This window comes from Leopardus geoffroyi, chromosome B2, assembly GCF_018350155.1.
Source record: "Leopardus geoffroyi isolate Oge1 chromosome B2, O.geoffroyi_Oge1_pat1.0, whole genome shotgun sequence".
NCBI lineage: Eukaryota > Metazoa > Chordata > Mammalia > Carnivora > Felidae > Leopardus > Leopardus geoffroyi.
Genome location: NC_059332.1, coordinates 144,543,325 through 144,563,916, shown reverse-complemented (window position 1 = coordinate 144,563,916; position 20,592 = coordinate 144,543,325). Strand labels below are relative to the sequence as shown.

Genomic DNA, 20,592 nt, shown 5'->3' with positions numbered 1-20,592 from the left:
CTCAACCGGCCCTTACTGGCAGCAGCCCTCTGGTTACCCACCCAGCTCTCTTTTGCCACCCTTCGAAACGTTCTCTTCCTTCCTTGGACCCTGTGCGGTCCCACCGTCCCGGGACTCTTGCAAACACCTGTTCATTCGCTCACTTCACTCTTACTTATCGGGCGCCTAAGTGAGAGAGAAGACCTCACCTCCTGCTTCTCACAGGACTCCTCTCAGCTTCCTTTTACCCACCAAGCGCTTTACTGGTTCCTCTCCCTCCCCTTCCTTACTGGGTCACATTACACGGTCGGACTCGTCCCCACTTTAGCCCAATGGCCATCTCTTGGAGTCTCTCTGGGCTTCTCGCTGTGCGCCGAACCCTCTGGCTCCAGTGTCTGCAACGGGCTGGTGGAGGCGTGGACCCTATGCCAGCCTCTCCTCTTTCGGGACCCTTCTCCCAACCTCGCCTTATCCTCCGGTTGCTGTCCCCGCCTTTCCTGTTCTTTAGAGCTGAAATTCTTGAAACACCATCCTCCCCTATTTTCCACGTCTCTTCACGTCCTATGGATATGCCGGTAAATGTTTAGCAACCGGCCCTCCTGAAAATACAGCGCCGACTTGCAGCGTCTGCGGATTTCCGTGGTGTGAGTACCCCCACCGCGGGCGTCTCTAGGTCCTGCCACAATATCATGGATCCAGGCGGTGGGAAGGGGGGGGGGGCGGTGACGTGTGATGTCGCGTCTCCCCCATAAGGACACGATAGACCAAAGTGGCCCGAAGAACACAGAGAGTAGGGAAATGTACGTGAACTAGGAAGTGATGGGGTTTGAGTAATTATCTCCTCTGTTTTTAATAGATTTGATACAGGGAAGTTTGAACAATGGCTATGCTAACGCCTGGGCTCAAAGATCCCTGAAAACTTCACAGCTGGCCTTGGCAGGTGGGTGCTGGCTGGCGTCCTGTGCCACCCCCACCCCCGCCCACTGTCTCTGGGGTCCGCCCTGCGTGCTCCGGACCCACCTTGCCCACTGGTCGGGCCCCACGGCAGCACCGGCCGCTGGTGAAGCCGCTGCCCTCCCCTGGCCCCGCTTCTCTCTGGCCTCTTCATCCCTCTCGCATCCCTCCTCCTCTCCTTGAGGCCTCCAGGCCCTTTGCCACCCACGACGCTTTGTTACTCATCAGGGCTCTGTCTTGCCCGGGCCCTCTCCTTTCCTGGTCCCATTCCTGGGGTGGGGGTCTCAGACCCTCCCATGTCAGTGGTTATCTACACTCAGATGGCCTCCCGATCTCTGTCACGGGGCCACGCTTCTCTCCCGAGCACCGGCCCCAAAGGCTACTGGCTTTCTTGCAGGCACTTGCTGTGACCCACACCCAGACAGGTTCCTTGGTGTCCCGTGGGCCAGCTCCTCTGGCGTTCACTCAACGAGGGCCTGGCTGTCTCTGCTTTTCCCAGCCAGGAGCTCGGCCTTCCCACCTCCCTTTGCCTCTGGGGAGCCCCTCCAGGGAGCCCACTCAGTCACCCCTCTTGCCAGTTTTACTTTCTTTTTAAGTTTATTTATCGCGAGAGAGAAAGAGAGAGGGAGAGAGCACGAGTAGGGGAGGGGAAGAGAGAGAGGGAGAGAGAATCCCAAGCAGGCGCCGCACTGTCAGCCCAGAGCCTGATGTGGGGCTTGAACTCACAAACCATGAGATCACGACCTGAGCCCAAACCAAGAGTCAGACACTTAACCGACTGAGCCACCCAGGTGCCCCCTTGCCAGTTTTACTATTGACGTATTTCTCGAATCTCTCTGCGCCCAGTGCTCCTGGTGTCATGGCCTTAACCCCCAGCCGCCAGGCATGATCCCTTCCCTGAGGAACTGGCTCCCCACCAGCACGGCCTCCCTCCAACCCATTTGCACATCAGAGTCCTGCTTCTAATATGTAAACCTAACACTGTCAATCCCAGCTTAGATCTCCCTGCTTCCACTGCTGTTTGGATAAAGAGCAAACCTTTGCGGGACCAGGAATACCCTTCATGCCTGTGATCTGGTCCAGCCTGCCACCCAGCGTCCCCTCCCTTCCCCGTGCCCCCAACCCCCCACATCTGGCGTCTGCTTTTGACTTCCCCGCTTCCCAGACAACAGCTTCACCCTTGGCCGCTGGGCCTTCTGCTGCCTGGAGCCCAGGCCCACGCTTCCCGCGTAGGTAATTTCTACTCCTCTCCGATCTCAACTATGCACTCCTCCTTCCTCCTCCACTCCAGCGGGTCAGGTGTCCCTACCCTGCGCTCGCCCGCCCGCGCCCTCTGCTTTCAGTGTTTAGCACACTGTCCTGTGACTGATGGTTTGGAAGGAAGTGTGGCTCTCTCCCCAGCCAGACTCGGCAGGAAGGGGGGACAGGACAGCATCAGGGCCGGCTTTCCCAGCGCTTGGCTGCAAGCCGGGCCCAGACCTTGAACGACTGCCGCCCCACCCCCAGCCCAGACCCCTTGGTCTTGGTTGAACAGAGGCACTCTCTGCTTTTTCATGCTGGCTACAGAGTCAACACTGGGCTTGTTCATCAGACCCCATGAAATAATTCGCAATAACCTTTTCTTGAATTGGGTGCTGTCACGTGGTTAGGAGCTTTCCTGCCCCTAGCTCGCGAGCACTGTTAGGGACTTTGCATTATTCGGGATGTGTGTCCCCACGGACTCAATATTTTCATTGCAAGTTAAACTGCTGAGTACAAAGTGGAACACAGTCTCTACCAGGAGTGAGGACGTGGAGGTGGAGGGAAGGTAGGTGGGAAGGGGGCCAGCCTGTGTGCTTTATTGCCGAAGAGAGTCGAGGCAGGGACGAGACACAGGCAGAAAGGTGAGCACGACACTTGAGCAGCACTGGACTGAATTACCCTACGCCCCCAGCCCCTATGCCTTGCTTCTGTCCCCTCAGGAGGCCTGCGGAAACTGGAGTTGGAAGGAGGGCATGAACTTGAGAGTCATCGCAGAGCTTACAGTACATGGGCAAGGGGTTCCACGCACAGCCCGCTTCACGTCAAAGCAAACGAAGATACGATATCTAATAGGTATCAAACATTTAAAAATCTACTTAGTTTGTAGGCTTATTCCGAAACAGCCGGAAGGTCCAAATTGGTCCCCTGAAAATTAGTCGTGTGGTCCCCCAATTTCAAGAGTTTTATAGTACTGGAATGCAACTCAGAACTTAAGCAAAGAAAGCTAATGGCTCATCACGACACTTTTATATAAAAGAAATTAAAATCATTTAGGTTTCCCATAGGACTATAATCGGCCTGGCCACTCAAAACTCAAGCAATTGTCATAAAAAAATTGAATGATCTCATTAATAGCAAACCTAGTAATCACTACAGATGAAATACAAAGAATATAGATGAAAGCATTTAGGAATCACGTATGAAAGGAGTTCTTACCAAAGATGATAAGAGGTAGTTCTAACCAAATGGCCGCCAGCCGGAAGAGCAGAAATGGGGCTATGATTCCCCCAAAATCACATAAACCCGAGCAGAGAGAAACTCCGAAGTTTCTGTAGAGTAAAACATTGTTTTAGAGACAAAAATATGTAAACGTAGTCAGGATAAGGGAAACGTTCAGATACACAGGCAACAAAGCAATCTTAGTAATATTTTCTGTTTCTGTAGCTTTCGACTTTGAGAACTACGACCTACTCTCCTATTTCGAAGCACGCCGTTTCCATTCTGCCCCATTTCACATCCGGGCAAACGCCGAGTCACCGGAGAGCGAGGGTCTACAGCGCCGGTGGAAATCATTCTCTCACCGGAGGCTCACCGCCCAGCCCACTCCGCAATGCTCAGGGATCACCTCGGCACCCTCACTTGACAGTAAGGAAGGCCCGTGAGTACTCCCCCAGGAAAGGAGGCCAACGTGCAGCCCGCGCACGCTGTTTCACTCTGTCCTTCCTCAATCACTCACAGCTGCCAGACGTGGAATGTGGTCAGAACAGAGGCCGTAGCCTTGAGCACAGTTTTGACCCACATCTAAGCAAGTACGCTACCCAGATTTTCTGACCCCACAAAACCACCGCTGTGTATAAAGACACTGATATGAGAAATATTTCTGTCAAGAGATGTGGAAGGTAGCAATGCAGAAAGCAGGTATAGCTCAAAGTGGATCTTCTTTACTGGCTGCCTCCAGCCCGGGCTAATATATCATCAAGTTAAGAAAACTGTTTCATGGGTTTTAGGTGAAAACATTTGGCTGCAGAATCACTTAGGAGAAACCAGGACATGTAGGTTGGAATTACCGTAATGTTGTTGGGTACAATTCTGAATTTACCAAATAAACAATTTCAAAGGCCATGGTAATCCCTAGTCTTCCCAGGGTAGCCACTGTGGTTCTCAACCACGGTATTCCTGCAAATAGAAAACGTGGAAGGGCAGAGTTAGGGGTTTGCTTTCAATGAAATATCACAAAACAACAAAAGGCATTTGTTTAGTGTTCTCCCAGCCCTAAGTCTTCGCTAATGTTAAGCACAAATGACAGATATCTTCTAATATTGTAGCCAAATTTATTTTTAAGTGTTTATTTATTTTTGAGAGAGAGAGAGAGAGAGAGAGAGCATGAGCAGGGGAGGGGCAGAGAAAGAGGGAGACACAGAATCCAAAACAGGCTCCAGGCTCTGAGCTGTCAGCCCAGAGCCCGATGCGGGGCTCGAACTCCCGAACTGTGAGACCATGACCTGAGTGGAAGTTGGACGCCTAACCGACTAAGCCACCCAGGTGCCCCATATTGTAACCAAATTTTAGCAGCAACAACCACCAGGATGATAGCTCATATTTAGTGTGCTAGTTGCCTTTCTGAGCAGGGTTAGACGATGGAAATACAATTCAAGAACCATTTGTTCAGCAGCCACTGTATTGAAAACAGTGTTCCCGGCACTGCCATCCTAGAGGGCCTGCGTGCCCTGGCCTTCTGGAAGGTGGTCTTCACTTGGGCCCTTGAGAACCGTTACCACAGCCTATTGCCCATTTGCCCTCTCTCTGTTCCCACCCCTTAGTGATAACACACAGAACACCTGCTCCAAGCAGGCTAGAAAGAATCTGGATGTGAAGCCAATGTTGCTTTCTAGAGGGTAGCAAAGCCTTGGAGACTGGAACCTTCAGAAGGGAAGATCTATGCCTTGTGTTATTGGTAGCGTGTATATTTCTTATTGTCTTCCCCATCCCCAATCTTGCTACTTCCCCAAGAAATCATCTAGAAGAGGCCAGATTCTTAAAAATCAGTTGGTTCATTCATTTAAAAATGAACTGTTCTAGGGGCTGCACTGGTTATATGAGGAAATTCTCCTATCCTCCAAAGTAACTAGGGGAAAAAGCTCAAAGTTCTTCATTAAATGTTTTATTTCTTTTGAGTTTTAACAGAAGAGGGAGTAAACCATCTTTGCCCTAAAAAGTCAGTGCTCTAAATTTCTTAAGAGTTGCACAGAAACAGACACTCAGATCAATGGAACAGAATAGAGAACCCACAAATGGACCCACAAATGTATGGCCAACTAATCCTTGACAAAGCAAGAAAGAATATCCAATGGAATAAAGACAGTCTCTTCAGCAAATGGTGCTGCGAAAACTGGACAACGACATGCAGAAAAGTGAACCTGAGCCACTTTCTTACACCAGATACAAAAATAAACTCAAAATGGATGAAAGACCTAAACGTAAGACAGGAAGCCATCAAAATCCTTGAGGAGAAAGCAGGAAAAAACCTCTTTGACCTTGGCCGCAGCAACTTCTTACTCAACCCGTCTCCAGAGGCAAGGGAAACAAAAGCAAAAATGAACTATTGGGAACTCAAAAAATAAAAAGCTTCTGCACAGAGAAGGAAACAATCAGTAAAACTAAAAGGCAACTGACGGAATGGGAGAAGATATTTGCAGATGACATATCAGATAAAGGGGTAGTACCTAAAATCTATAAAGAACTTATCAAATTCAATACCCCAAAAAACAAATAATCCAGTGAAGAAATGGGCAAAAGACATGAATAGACACTTCTCCAAAGAAGACATCCAGATGGCCAACCGACACATGAAAAAATGCTCAGCATCACTTATCATCAGGGAAATACAAATCAAAACCACAATGAGATGCCACCTGACACCTGGCAGAATGGCTCACATTAACAACTCAGGCAACAACAGATGTTGGCAAGGATGCGAAGAGAGAAGATCTCTTTTGCACTGCTGGTGGGAATGCAAACTGGTGCAGCCACTTTGGAAAACAGTATGGAGGTTCCTCAAAAAATTAAAAACAGAACTACCCTATGACCCAACAATTGCACTACTAGGTATTTATCCAAAGGATACAGGTATGCTGTTTTGAAGGGGCACATGCACCCCCATGTTTATAGCAGCACTATCAACAATAGCCAAAGTATGGAAAGAGCCCAAATGTCCATCGATGGATGAATGGATAAAGAAGATGTGGTATATATATATATATATATATATATATATATATATATACACAATGGAGTATTACTCAGCAATCAAAAAGAATGAAATCTTGCCATTTGCAGCTACGTGGATGGAACTAGAGGGTATTATATTATAAGTGAAATTAGTAAGTCAGAGAAAGACAAATATTGTATGCCCTCACTCATATGAGGACTTTAAGAGACAAAACAGATGAACACAAGGGAAGGGAAGCAAAAATAATATAAAAACAGGGAGGGGGACAAAACATAAGAGACTCTTAAATATGGAGGACAAACAGAGGGTTACTGGAGGGGGTGTGGGAGGGGGGATGGGCTAAATGGATAAGGGGCGCTAAGGAATCTACTCCTGAAATCATTGTTGCACTATATGCTAACTAACTTGGATATAAATTTTAAAAATGTTAAAAAAAAAAAAAGAATTATTAGCAAGATTCACACACACACACACACACACACACAAAGAGTTGTGCGACTTATGCCATCCGTCCTTAGTGGACATGGGTCTGAGATATGTGACTGATGGACAAGCACGTATCTGTTCTCCCAAGCAAAGCTAAGGACATCCTGACTTCCATCTTTGAAAATGAAATTCTTCCCTTTTATATTCATATTTATTCATGCTCACTCAGTACTAAATGGTCCTCTTGTCTCCTAGAAGGATTAATGCTCATTCCCGAGCACATGATTTTTTTAGTAGAAAAGCAGGTGTGGAGGCGGAGGATGAAAGAAAAGAATCGAGCTTGGTAGATTTACCGGTCTTCTCTACAGAACAGTCAACGACAACAGCAACAACAACAAAGCTAAAACCAACCAAATAAAACCATTGCCTAGGACGTCAAGCACAGAGAAAGACGGTTTAAGAATCCAGATCACTGCTGGGAGGCTCCGGGTTACTACATTTTGACCGCAAACTGGCCGACGACGTCCTGGTGTACTTGACGTTTTTCCCAGATGAGGACACCTGTAGCTCTCACGCTAACAATTACATCAGGGGGTGAGGAGTATCAGGATTGTGCTGATGTGCTGGGCTGCCATGCGCCCTGGCACAGAGCAGTGGTAAACATGTGTTTTATTTAGGCCTTGCCTCTTCATGAAGGCCAGAGAGGGGGACTAGGAAATGCATTCCACCTCAGCCTTCAATGAGCAGGTGGTACAGTGCCAGGGGCCAGGGAACGGAGAGTGGGAGCCCTTGCCCAGATTCCCTGGGTCCCAGCCCGACCGGGCAACCTCTCACTGTTCTCGGGCTGCAAAGAATGTCGCCGGCTACCGTGGAAATGACTTGATTATCCAGGTTAAATTCTTAAGTTAGAGGGGTTTTTTTCCTACTGAATCAAGACTACTCTACAAGTGAGTCCCGCTGATAACTTTCATGACAATTTAAGTTTACAAGTGAGGCTATCACCGTTTGCCAGAAAGAACCACACGAAACCCAAGAAACCGAACACACACGCACGCGCACACGCACACACACGCACACACACGCAACACATCGTTAGCTCAGTGAATACAGACGGATAACAAGTCAATTCAGCGGTATGTTGAGAAAATGCTGTCAAGCGGCCACCCTTGGGGAGACATGGTTTCTCCTACATGCTGACTTTACCCCGAAAGACTCTCAGTTCGTTCTGAGCAGCAGAGGCCACTATCTAACCACCCTGAGCTAGAGATTTCGGTGAAACGTGCAATAAAACAGAAGTCCCAAGGGCACTGCACTGTTCGTGAACTTAAAAGCGAAGTGAAAGCGATTTGCCAGGAAGTGTAAATGATGTGTGGATATTACGTATGCAAACAGAGACTTCGGATCGTCCATGGCAGGAATGCTCGAAGTTCGTCTCAGAGAGGCAACAGGCACCTTTCAGGAACAGTGACAAGAAAACACACAAGACAACTTAAAAATGAGGAGTGACGCTGGAACTAGGCTCCGTGGAGTCCTGAGAGCACAGAGAAAGATGGTCCCTCTGAATGGACGTTTATTTGGTCAAGGGACTGGAGATTACTGAGAATAATGCCTCAATTTTTGAAGAAAGGATATGCAGGATTTTAAATGAACACTATTTGACATCTCCTCTGACTATACCATCTGCCTGGAGTTCTGAAATAAAACGGTAGTGAAAACTTGTAATAGAGATATGTAAATTAAGATGTATTGGCTTACTCCTCACTTCAAGAGAAATAAAAGGCAGAATTCTCCTTTCAAAAAGACTACTTAGCAAAAGGGCTAGGTTTGGACCCATCCTAAACAAACCCAAATGAAAGACGCAGACAGCTACGGATAAAGAAAACCTAGTTCTCAGACTTTAATTAGAGTTCAGAAATTTGGGTCAAAAGCAGAGTGCCTTAAGTGAAGAGACAGCCAGAAAGACTTTCTTTTTCCAGAATGTCATTCTTTAGACCATGAAAAGTTGTGCTCAGTGGAGGCAAAGCCAGTTAAATTGTTCTCTAAGAGATAATTTTAGAGCTGATTCCTCTAAAAGGCTAATCAGCATTCAGTGCAGGGGCCCTCCTCCTGTTCATGACGTCAAGAACGACTGAGAGGAAGAGTCTTTCTAATGTTAATCCAGCAGCCCAAGTAACCAGGTCCAAAACCTCCCTTAAGTAGAAGTTAGGGCTGCCAACTCCAGCGAGGAACCTCTGTTAAAATTTGGTGCTCACAAGGAGCATTAGGGCTTGAACCTCTTCTTGTCAATCATGGCCGACGTAGGCTTTTATAAAAGCAGCTGAATCTGTGAATGTACACATCAGATGTGTCCAGAATAAAAGCAATTATTTTTCAGTTCTGCTGAGAACAATTCTAAGGCTGAAATCGGGAAATTATGTCTTCAAAATAAGACGGATCAGACCAGACAGAAAAGTCTATTCTTTGCCTTATAGTTTTCAATTTATGAGTGTTCTCTACAAAATAGCTCCGTTCCCACACATTTAGTTCCTCCAACGTTGGTGCGGACATATGGCTTAGAATGCTTTCTGGGATCGTGCGGGATGCAGCACCCATCAAAATGAGCCCAATCAGTCCGGGGCCAGAGAGAATTTTCCAGGGGAAGATTGTATCACGAAATGATGGGCCACCTGTAAGTCATGAACCTTTCTCCACACCTTCCTAATTTCATATGCAATAAATACTTAATTCCTATTCCATGTGCGGTGAGGACAGAAGACTTCGCTCTAGGGAACTAAATCCAAAATGATACAGTGTCAAAAAGGGAAACAACAGCGAGGTCTCCAATGTTCCCCATTCGTCCCCCTTCTAGTTCAATTGTGCATTGTTCACAAGGATAAGAGCTACGTCTATCTTGTTCAGGCTCTGTTCCCACTCCTAATTTAGTGGGGGCAATGAATAGATACTAAATAGGGGCACCTGGCTGGCTCAGTCGGTTGAGCATCCGGCTTAGGCTCAGGTCATGATCTCACGGTCTGGGAGTTTGAGCCCTGTGTCGGGCTCTGCGCTGACAGCTCGGAGCCTGAAGCCTGCTTCGGATTCTGTGTCTCCCTCTCTCTCTGCCCCTCCGCCACTCATGCTCTGTCTCTCTCTGTCTCAGAAATAAATAAATATTAAAAAAAAAGGTACTAAATAGACATGTATTGACCAATATGAGTTATACAGATTCCTCAACTGTTAGAATACTTGAATCCAGTGCAGTGGGTTGAATAGTGTCCCCTAGAGTTCATGTCCACCCAGAACCTAGAATGTGACTGTATTTCTATATGGATCTTTGCAGATGACATAAAGAAGAGAAAGTCATACGAGGGTGGAGGTGGACATTGGAATGATGTCAAGCAACACCCAAGATTCCTGGCAACTGCCAGAAATTAGGAGGAGGCAGGGAGGGATTCTCACCCAGAGCCTTCAGAGAGAGTGTGGGCCTGCCCACACTGGGATTTCAGATTTCCAGTGTCTGAGACTGTGAGAGAATACGTTTCTGTTGTTTCAAGCCACCTGGGATGTGGTGCTTTGTTACTATAGCCCTAGGAATCTGGTATACTCATCAAAAATGAGATCAGTATAAATCAACAGTTCTGTTTATCATCAACCATTCCAATCAGAAGACTTTACATCTTTAAAAAAATTTTTTTTGTAATGTTTATTTATTTTTAAGAGACAGAGAGAGACAGAATGTGAGTGGGGGAGGGCAGAGAGAGGGAGACACGGAATCCAAAGCAGGCTCCAGGCTCCGAGCTGTCAGCACACAGCCCGACATGGAGCTTGAACTCACCAGCTGTGAGATCACGACCTGAGCCAAAGTCAGACGCTTAACCGACTGAGCCACCCAGGCGCCCCAGAAGAATTTACATCTTAATTTTCTAGTCTGAAGGGGGGCATTTCTGTAATTTTATTTAAATAGGGTTTGGGGACTTCATAAACCTTCATATAATTAACAAACTCATCTGTAAATGTCTATTTTCACTTCCACAATACTGTAGCTTCTTTCTTGACCCTCAAGTGATTCTCAGAAGAAAAGACAGACTCTTTGAGGCCGACAAAAGGGCTCCCAGAGAATCAGCCCTCTCAGTATCCCCCACCCCACATACCCCGGAACATGGAAAGAACAAACTTGCTCTAATTCCTATGCATTCCGTGGGGCTTTGAAAAGCTTCCCTGTCCTGCGTCTGCTGTGTCCTGTGGCAGAGATAACGCGGGTTGTGTTAACGGTGCACTTGGGGTCACCCGCCACCTCCTCAGCGTGCACTGGCCGCGGGCCCCCCCACGAACTCTGACTTCTCCCTGAAATCACCCTGCGCCCCCCGGGCCGCCTGCCACAACCTTAACTCCTGCTCTCGGCATCTCTCTCCTCACTGGAGAGATCCAACCTGATGCGGCGAGCAGGAAGCTCGCGGGACCCTGCCCAAGTTCCTGGCACGGCCAGGGAGGCCAGTCACTGCTGGTGGCAGGTATCCTCGGCCCCTTCTCGTGCATGTTCCAGCAATAACAGAGAACGTGTGGTCCCGGGACTCCCGAAGATGGCTCATACTTCTGAGAGCTCTGCCCTACTGTGGACAATCTCTACTACCCTTCCCTTCTGTCCACTACATTTCCTTTCTCTTCTTTTTTTAAGCTTATTTATTTTTTTAGTAATCTCTACACCAAATGTGTACGAACTCGTGATCCAGCGGTCAAGAGTCACATGCTCTTCTGACTGAGCGGGCCAGGTGCCCCTGTCCAGTACATTTCTTTTCCTTCGTAGGTGCCGAGTTCTCGCCTCCGGAAGCTTTTCCTGACTACTTCATGCATATCACTGCTTGCGTCTATTTTTTTAATCAGTCAGAGCCTTCAGAGAGATTTATTTTCCTAAATCTTGTATTGTTGGCTCTGGAGCAACAGGTTTAAACTGCGTGGGTCCACCCACAAGCAGACACTTTTCACAGTGCTGTACTGTAACTGTATTTTCTTTTCCTTATGAGTTTCTTAATAACATTTTCTTTTCTCTAGCTTACTTGATTGTACGAATACAGAATATAACACATATAGCATACAAAATATGTGTTAACTGACTGTTTTGTTGTTGGTAAGGCTTCCGGTCAACAGAAGGCTATTAGCAGTTAAGTTTCGGGGGAGTCAAAAGTCATATTCAGATTTTCAACCATGCAGGGAGTCAGCGCCCCCACCGTTGTGTCAAAGGTCAACTGTAAATAATTCCATTATTTCATGTATTATAGTGAGTTGTGAAAGCATGAAAGTGTCTATATCCCAACATGCACCTCGGTGTTTACAGCAGCATTATCAGCAAGAGCCAAGTTATGGAACGACCCCAAAAGGCCATTGACTGATGATGAATGGGTAAAGAACCTATCGTATAGATATGCAATGAGATACTACCAGTCATAAAAAGAATGAAATCTTGCCATTTTAAATGCAACCGTGTGGAAGGAGCTGGAGAGTATTATGCTAAATGAAATAAGCCAGTCAGAAAGACAAAAACCACATGATTTCACTCATGTGCAATTTAAGAAACATAAGACATGAACGTGGGGGGGAAAGAGAGGCAAAGAACAAACAGACTCTTAACTACAGAGAACAATCTGAGGGTTGCCGGAGGGGAGGTAGGCAGGTGGTCGGATGGATTCAATGGGTGATGGGTATTAGGGAGGGCATTTGCTTTAAAAAAATTTTTTTTTTAATTTTTAAATTTATTTTTTTTTATTTTTTTTTTTTTAAATTTTTTTTTTCAACGTTTATTTATTTTTGGGACAGAGAGAGACAGAGCATGAACGGGGGAGGGGCAGAGAGAGAGGGAGACACAGAATCGGAAACAGGCTCCAGGCTCTGAGCCATCAGCCCCAGAGCCCGACGCGGGGCTCGAACTCACGGACCGCGAGATCGTGACCTGGCTGAAGTCGGACGCTTAACCGACTGCGCCACCCAGGCGCCCCTAAATTTATTTTTAAGAGAGAGAGAGAGAGAAAGAGCGTGAGCAGGGGAGGGGCAGAGAGAGAAGGAGACACCGAATCCAAAATGGGCTCCAGGCTCCGAGCTGTCAGCACAGAGCTCAATGTGGGGCTCGAACCCACAAACCGCGAGATCGTGACCTGAGCTGAAGTCGGACGCTCTACTGACTGAACCACCCAAGTGCCCCAGGAGTGCACTTGTTGTGATGAGCACTGGGTGTTGCATGTAAGGGATGAATCACTAAATTCTACCCTTGGAGCGATTATTACACTGTATGTTAACTAACTGGAATATGAATAAAAACTTGTAAGAAAAAAATTTCAAAAATAAGGTATCTATATCTCTTACTAGGCTGTGAACCTTTGGAAGTCAGAAGTGTCTTCCTTTCCTCCTTTTGTAACCCTGGTGCTTTGCATGGGGCCAGTGATATGGCAGAAGCTCAGGAAATATGCAAAACATGGTCGGCGATATCATGAAAATAAGTCAAATAAAGGCGATCAAAAGCAAGTTACATGGCTACAAGCTAGATTTTGCACATCTATTTCACCCATAAATGCACCTGAAGTGGAGAAAACAGAAAAGTGTATGGAACCAACCGCTACACTCAAACTCGTTACGCTGATTAAGCAGAAAGTCGAATGCCATCACTACAGCTTGCCTGGTGCTAAGATTTTGATGCAGTGATACGTTTTCTGAGGACAAGAGGCTCCCCATTCTTGATTATTTTGATTTAAGACTACCTCAAGGCCTTGAGTGCCCAACAGATTCAGGGGCCCATTACCTTCTGGTAAGAATGCGGTGACAAGGCAGGCCACGCCTGCCACCACGTTGCTTCCCGCAAAGGGAAGGCGGCGTCCAAAACGCTCAATGGTCAGTAAGATCAAGAGGGCTGCAGGCAACTCCACAACTCCCGAGATGAAGAAGTCGATATACAGGTTGCCTCCTATAATCCCCAGGCGCATGACGAGTCCTTGATAAACCACGGCACTTGTGAACCTGGGGCGACATTGAGAGACAACGGAGATCAAGTAAGACATAACTTCAGCCTGACCTGCACAAGGGGACGCGTCGTAAATTCGATACAAGGTTTTGAGCTCATCACAAGTCAGACTTACCAAGCAAACATAAGAATAAGTGTGCACTTCCTCATTTGGGGAGTCCTCACCAGATCTAAAAAGGATGGGTTACTAACTTCCTCATCTGTAACAGTGATCTATATGAGAGAAGCAGATTTCAGTAGCAAATACAGCAAGAAACACCTGCACATTATAGATTGTCACCGACCAGGTTCAAAGCCACCGAGTCAAATGATTTGACTGAACTGACCAGGGTCTCTCCACTTACTACATCTGAAAACCTGAGAATGAAGACTTTTGATTCCCTCGCTTTGTTAAAAGGTCAATTTCACCAAGACGTGGTTGCCACACTGACACTCAAGCACGTATCGGCAGTGCTGAATTCTCATCTGACTAAACAAGGAAAAACGGGGTGTCTTAAAGTAAAATACGTTTGTGCATTTATGCAACTGGAGAAAATAAACGTGAAAGTGGCAAAAGCAGGGGGATCCAAACGAGTGCTTCTTTGTTGAATATCAACCTGATGTTAACACACCAAATACTAGCGAGTTCAAGAGCAAGCACCGCGCCAAAGAGATCAATTGGCTTCCATCCGTTTCCTGGAATCCAGCATCTTTTGGAGCCAGGAAAATTCAGCTCCTCTCTACTCGGCCATCCAAGAAGTTGGGTCTTTCCTTGAATTGCATTAAACACATACTGCTGTTTGCCTACCATGTATAAGGTACCGTAAGGGAAACAAAGCTGAACAGCAGACCCTGGGTCCCCACGGCTGCTCCGGTCTAGGATGCCAAAGGAATCCTACCAGAACGCCCTCATGCGACGGTTCCCATGGTCTTGCACATTCTGTCTCCTCTGCCCTCCGACCTCCCCAGTCGCCATGCCAGCCCCACTGGGAGGCCTTTCTGAGGCCGCCCGATCTGTGCCTTTACTCACCTGCACGTCTACTTCTCTTTCTCCCTCCCCGAGCTCTGGAGCTCCAGGAGGGCACGGACCGTGTCGTAGCAGCAAGCAAAGTGGCCGGTCAACCAACGCTTGGGTGATGACTGAGTGTGAAGCCAGAAGTCAAGTGCCCAGGCCATGCCTGTGCCCTCGGAATACTGCCCTCAGTCTTTGTCCTACTAAGTGAGAGCCCCGACTAGGAAAGACAGGACCCCTACTATCTTCTTACTCAACTCCACATCCGGTCAAGACTGAGTGGAGATTTAGGCAAAATTTCCCCCAAGACTTTGAGACAAAAGTCTCTCTGCCAGCAGTCACAGGAATTTGACTTAGAGCATGCTCACACTGATAGTACTTTGTTAGTCACCTAGTCGAGCATTACACTTGATGGCTAAGACAAAGTTTGATATCTCCTGTCAAGGCTTGCTCTAAGGAAAGTCACACACACACACACACACACACACACACACACACACAAAGACTGCAAAAATGAATGTCTTTGGATCACTTTCTCTTCCTCAGTCTTTCCAATACTGTATTTCTTCGACAGCGAGACACAAGTTTTTCACATTTTAACACCTCTTAAATTGGGATGGGTCCTACAACTAGGCTAATAAGAAAAGATGTTTAATAGAATTTTTTTTTTTTTACTTAATCATGCATAAAATGATGGGTTTTACAATCAATAGTGTCATAGCTCGGGGAAACAACACTAGTTTCCATGACAATACCCGTGGAAGACTGCTAATGGATTCCACCGCCCATTCTTTCCTCCTCCCGATTGATTGATAACAGAATCCACTGAATTTTAGTTGGGCACAGGGCTGCCTAGCTAGAGTCACATTTTCCAGCCTCTTTTTCAACTGTGGGTGGCTATTTAACTAAAATCTCGGCAATGACGTGCGAATAGAAGCCAGGTATTTAAGCTCTACATACAATCCTTCGAAAAGGATGGCTTTGCTCTTCCTTCACTGCCTTCCCTCTCCTAAGGGATAGAAGGAGAAGATACTAGTGAACCAGCTTCTACGATACAACCTACTGCAGTTGACAGTGGACAAACAAGGGAACTGGAACCTGGGTCCTGGAGGCCCTCATGGAGCAGAGCTGGCTTCCGCGGCTGGGCCTGCCTACCTCTGGGTGGGAATGTTAAAGACCCTTCTCTTCCCTCCCTCTTTCCTCCCTCCCTCCCTCACTCCTTCCCTCCCTCCTCCCTCCCTCTTCTTCCTCCCTCCTTCCTTCCTTCCCTCCCTCCTTTGTTCCTTCCTTCCTCCCTCCCTCCCTCCTCCCTCCCTTCCTTCCTCCCTCCCTCCCTCCTTCCTTCCCTCCCTCCTTTGTTCCTTCCTTCCTCCCTCCCTCCCTCCTCCCTCCCTTCCTTCCTCCCTCCCCCCTTCCTTCCTTCCCTCCCTCCTTTGTTCCTTCCTTCCTTCCTCCCTCCCTCCTCCCTCCCTTCCTTCCTCCCTCCTTCCTTCCTTCCTCCCTCCTTCCTTTCTCCCTCCCTCCTTACTTCCTTCCTCCCTCCCTTCCTTCCTCCCTCCTTCCTTCCTTCTTCCTTCCTTACTTCCTCCCTCCCTCCCTCCCTTCTCCTTCCTTCCTTCCTTCCTTCCTTCCTCCTCCCACTTCCCTCCCTCCTTCCTTCCTCCCTCCCTCCCTCTCTCCTCCCTCCCTCCTTACTTCCTTCCTCCCTCCCTCCTTCCTCCCTCCCTCCTTCCTCCCTCCCTTCCTCCCTCCCTCCTCCCTCCCTTCCTTCCTTCCTCCCTCCCTTCCTCCCTCCCTCCTTTCTTCCTCCCTCTCTCCCTTCCTCCCTCCTTCCTCCCTCCCTCCTTCCTTCCTTCCCTCCCTCCTTTGTTCCTTCCTTCCTTCCTCCCTCCCTCCTCCCTCCCTTCCTTCCTCCCTCCCTCCTTCCTTCCTTCCCTCCCTCCTTTGTTCCTTCCTTCCTCCCTCCCTCCTCCCTCCCTTCCTTCCTCCCTCCTTCCTTCCTTCCTCCTTCCTTACTTCCTCCCTCCCTCCCTTCTCCTTCCTTCCTTCCTTCCTTCCTCCTCCCTCTTCCCTCCCTCCTTCCTTCCTCCCTCCCTCCCTCTCTCCTCCCTCCCTCCTTACTTCCTTCCTCCCTCCCTTCCCTCCTCCTTCCTTCCTTCCTTCCTTCCTTCCTCCCTCCTTCCTTACTTCCTTCCTCCTTCCATCCCTCCTTCCTTCCTCCCTCCCTTTCCTCCCTCCTTCCCTCCTCCCTCTCTCCTTTCCTCCCTCCCTCCCTTCTCCTTCCTTCCTTCCTTCCTTCCTTCCTTCCTTCCTTCCCCCTCTTCCCTCCCTCCTTCCTCCCTCCCTCCTTCCTCCCTCCCTTCCTCCCTCCCTTTCTTCCTTCCTCCCTCCCTTCCTCCCTCCCTCCTTTCTTCCTCCCTCTCTCCCTTCCTCCCTCCTTCCTCCCTCCCTTCTCCTTCCTTCTTTCCTTCCTTCCTTCCTTCCTTCCTTCCTTCCTTCTTTCCTTCCTTCCTCCTCCCTCTTCCCTCCCTCCTTCCTCCCTCCCTCCGTCTCTCCTCCCTCCCTACTTCCTTCCTCCCTCCCTCCTTCCTCTCCTCCTTCCTTCCTTCCTTCCTTTCTTCCCTTCCTCCCTCCCTCCTTCCTTCCTTCCCTCCTTTGTTCCTTCCTTCCTTCTTCCCTCCCTCCTTCCCTCCCTTCCTTCCTTCCCTCTTCCTTCCTTCCTTCCTTCCTTCCTTCCTCCCTCCCTCCATCCCTCCCTGCTTCCTCCCTCCCTTTCCTCCCTCCCTCCTTCCTTCCTCCATCCCTCCCTGCTTCCTCCCTCCCTCCTCCTTCCTTCCTCCCTCCCTCCCTCCTTACTTCCTTCCTCCGTCCTTCCTTCCTCCCTCCTTCCCTCCTTCCTTTCCTCCTTCCTTCCTTCCTTCCTTTCTTCCTTCCTTCTTCCCTTCCTCCCTCCCTCCTCTCCTTTGCTCCTTCCTTCCTTTCTCATTCTATTTTTTGGGTCTCCATTTCAGCAGCAAGTTGACCTATACACTCAACTAATAACGTGCTTATTAAAATGTTCCCTGATCTGCTCTTCTAAATGCTAAGACGCCAGTAAAGGGTTTTAAAAATCTATCTTCACTGTTGCTGGTCCAAAAATAAAGCAGGAATACCAAAAGTGGAAGAACTTAGTATATTACAACAATATATCATTATATGGTTGGTTATCAAATGTCTTCCACAACTATCTTGTCCACATCAAAACGGTTCACTTCTAAGGAGCATGTAGTATTTGTTAGATTCTGGGCTGTTTTCCATGGATTATTTCACTTGATTATCATCAAAACTCTCTAAAGTTAGTCCTTTTTTATCAATCCTGTTTTGTAAATAAATTAAAAAAAGAAAACAAGCCTTAGGGCATTAAAGATTAAATGGAGGGTGGTGGAGCCAGGATTTGAAATCAGGCAGTTGATGGAGATCCTTTATTCTTAATCCTCGCACTGCACTGCTGAATGTATGAAAAGCTTTTTGTTCTAGAAAAGTTCTTTGTAGTTGATGGTCACTTCATTTTTAGAGAAGGACATTACACATTTGGCCAAAAATCTAATGGCCTTTAGTTAAGACACTATTTTTTGGAAAAGTTGGATGTGACTAAAATAATTTAGATCTTGAGGATCTTTAAATTCAAGACCAAAACGACCCATAAGGTGAGGGCGGTGTTCCTCCACGGATGTATCACTTATTCCTGTGATGCTTTTCTCTTCCCTTATGGCTCTTCCGAGCCTCAGGCTTGGGTCGCCTTCACCGTGCTCATTCAGACTATTCCCTTTGTTCCGGGGAGCCCTTCCCATCCACACATCTCCACCACTGTTCACCCAGAGCACACAGGGGGCGACAATCTTTTCTTTTCTACAGCAACATCTGCAGCGACTTGTTATGGGTTCTCTTTCATTTGCTCTTCAGTCTTATTTTCTCCCTGTAGCTGTGACTCCAGACAAATTCACTTTCGTTCATGTCCCAGTGTCAACACGCCAGAGTTCAAGGGAAATCATGTATCACGTATTTTAAGATCTCTGGTCAATTCAGATAGATAATTTGGCATTTAAACACCTTGGTAGATTTTTCAATTACTCATGGTTCTTAACCATTTCTAGCTGATAAAATAACTTCGCATCATCGCTCGCCTTTGTGTAAGCTCTGCAGATGTCACTTTTTCTTGATCGTATCTCCAGGCTGGTTAAGTTACTGCATGACCACAGAACTATGACATGTGAGATTTTGACAAGACAATAGAAGTCTGATGGTCTGACCCAGAGGTTGGCAAACTTTTTCTGCAAAGGGCCAGATCAGAAATACCTTTGGTTCTGTGCGCTATATATAGTCTTTGTCGGAACGACTTAACCTTCCCGTTGTAGTGTGAAAGCAGCCATAGATGGAAACACAAACAGATGACCGTGACTGGATTCCAGTAAAACTTTGTTTATGAAAACAGGCAGCAAGCCAGGTCTGGCCCGCAGGCTGTAGATTGCTGATCTCTGAGCTCCAGGGTTACTGCCAGAGTAACTTATAGATACTATTCTTATATCTATCACAGAGAAGAAGTTGAGGCACAGGAAAGATAAGTAGCTTACTCAGTGAGGACACACAGATAGCAGGGTGACATCTAAGCCTGTATACTGCTAAGCATTAGGCTATACTGTGTCTACAGAATACACAGAAGAATATTTTATTATTTAAAAATATGCTTGTATCACTCATTAATGGTTCTTACGGGGTAGTGGGATTGTAGTGGTTTTTACTCTCTTCCTTTTTGTTACAAACATTCTCTTAAAATTAAAATTTAAACCTCGAGTACTTTCCTAAAAAGAAAAAAATATAGCTCCCCTTTAAAGTAACGGATTTAAATTAGACCCTAATGTACGTTTTTTACTGTTGACTCAGTGTCAATCTCCCTTTCTCTTTCTTAATGGAGCTGCCATTGCCCCCACCCCACCCCCCCTTCATCCATTTGTGTTCTCAGGGGAGCTGATTCTGTTTCCAGTTGTAGGGCAGACCTGATTACCGAAGGGTAATTTCATCCTCTGTACAAGGGACTGGGCACGTGACCCGATCTGAACCAATGAGAAATGGCCATGTGACCCAATTTGAACCAATGAGAAAAGACCTCCAGAAAGTCCTTCACTGACCTTAAGTCAGAGGCTCCTGAAGGAATCTTCTCTCTGGATTCTCAGGAAATTAGTGAGAAAATGGTGGGCTCAAACAGATCTTAGCAGCCATGCTATACCCAGGAGGGAACCAGTGTAAAGAGAAAGCCATCCAGGCAGCAGAGTGGAGAGGAAGGAAACCATGGCTTGATGGGACTGTTGAGACCCAAGTCTAGCCAACCCTGAACGGGGCTGTAACTCTAGAATTCCAGATACACAAGCCAGGAAATGGGCTTCCTGTCTAAGCCCATGTAAGTTGGTTTCTGTAACTCGTTGCCAAAAGCAGGATTATCTGGAGAATTCAGGGCAGAACAATGCTTTGGCATTAATAATTGAATATTTGAGGCAAAATAATTCTCTGTTAACTAATTAAAAATAATTGCTTTTGTATTCCAACTTAGTAAAAATATTCAGTGTTCGTCTTAGTTTCAAATTCTTAAGATTTAGAATCAAGCAGTCACATGATCCCTGCTTTCCCAAAGCACAAGTTTAATGCCTAATATGTACCCTCTACCAAAAGAACATGCAGTATGGATAAAACCGAAGGTAATCAAGACCATAAAACCAATCTTCCCTGTCCAGTGAAGGAAGGGATTAATAGTACTTC

At 47.2% G+C, this 20,592-nt stretch overlaps 1 protein-coding gene and 1 long non-coding RNA gene across 4 annotated transcripts in view; one reads left to right on the top strand and one right to left on the bottom strand.

Annotated features, from left to right (window-relative positions):
• Positions 1 to 20,592, bottom strand: part of SLC22A3 (solute carrier family 22 member 3) — a 118,447-nt gene that overhangs the window by 27,603 nt on the left and 70,252 nt on the right. For 2 of the 3 annotated variants that reach the window (XR_006717701.1, XM_045500209.1), the window contains exons 6-9: positions 13,927 to 14,024; positions 13,593 to 13,807; positions 4,242 to 4,350; positions 3,391 to 3,503 (exon numbers count right to left, since the gene is read on the bottom strand). Coding sequence is in view for 2 of the 3 variants with exons in the window: in XM_045500209.1 (XP_045356165.1) it covers positions 3,391 to 3,503; positions 4,242 to 4,350; positions 13,593 to 13,807; positions 13,927 to 14,024 (535 nt within the window). In the remaining variant the exon portion in view is untranslated. The remainder of the gene's footprint in view (positions 1 to 3,390; positions 3,504 to 4,241; positions 4,351 to 13,592; positions 13,808 to 13,926; positions 14,025 to 20,592) is intronic. The other variant, XM_045500210.1, reaches the window with a different exon arrangement.
• On the top strand, positions 631 to 3,504 carry LOC123609262. Its single transcript, XR_006717702.1, has 2 exons — positions 631 to 769; positions 3,431 to 3,504. It is a non-coding gene; the product is annotated as an uncharacterized LOC123609262 (long non-coding RNA).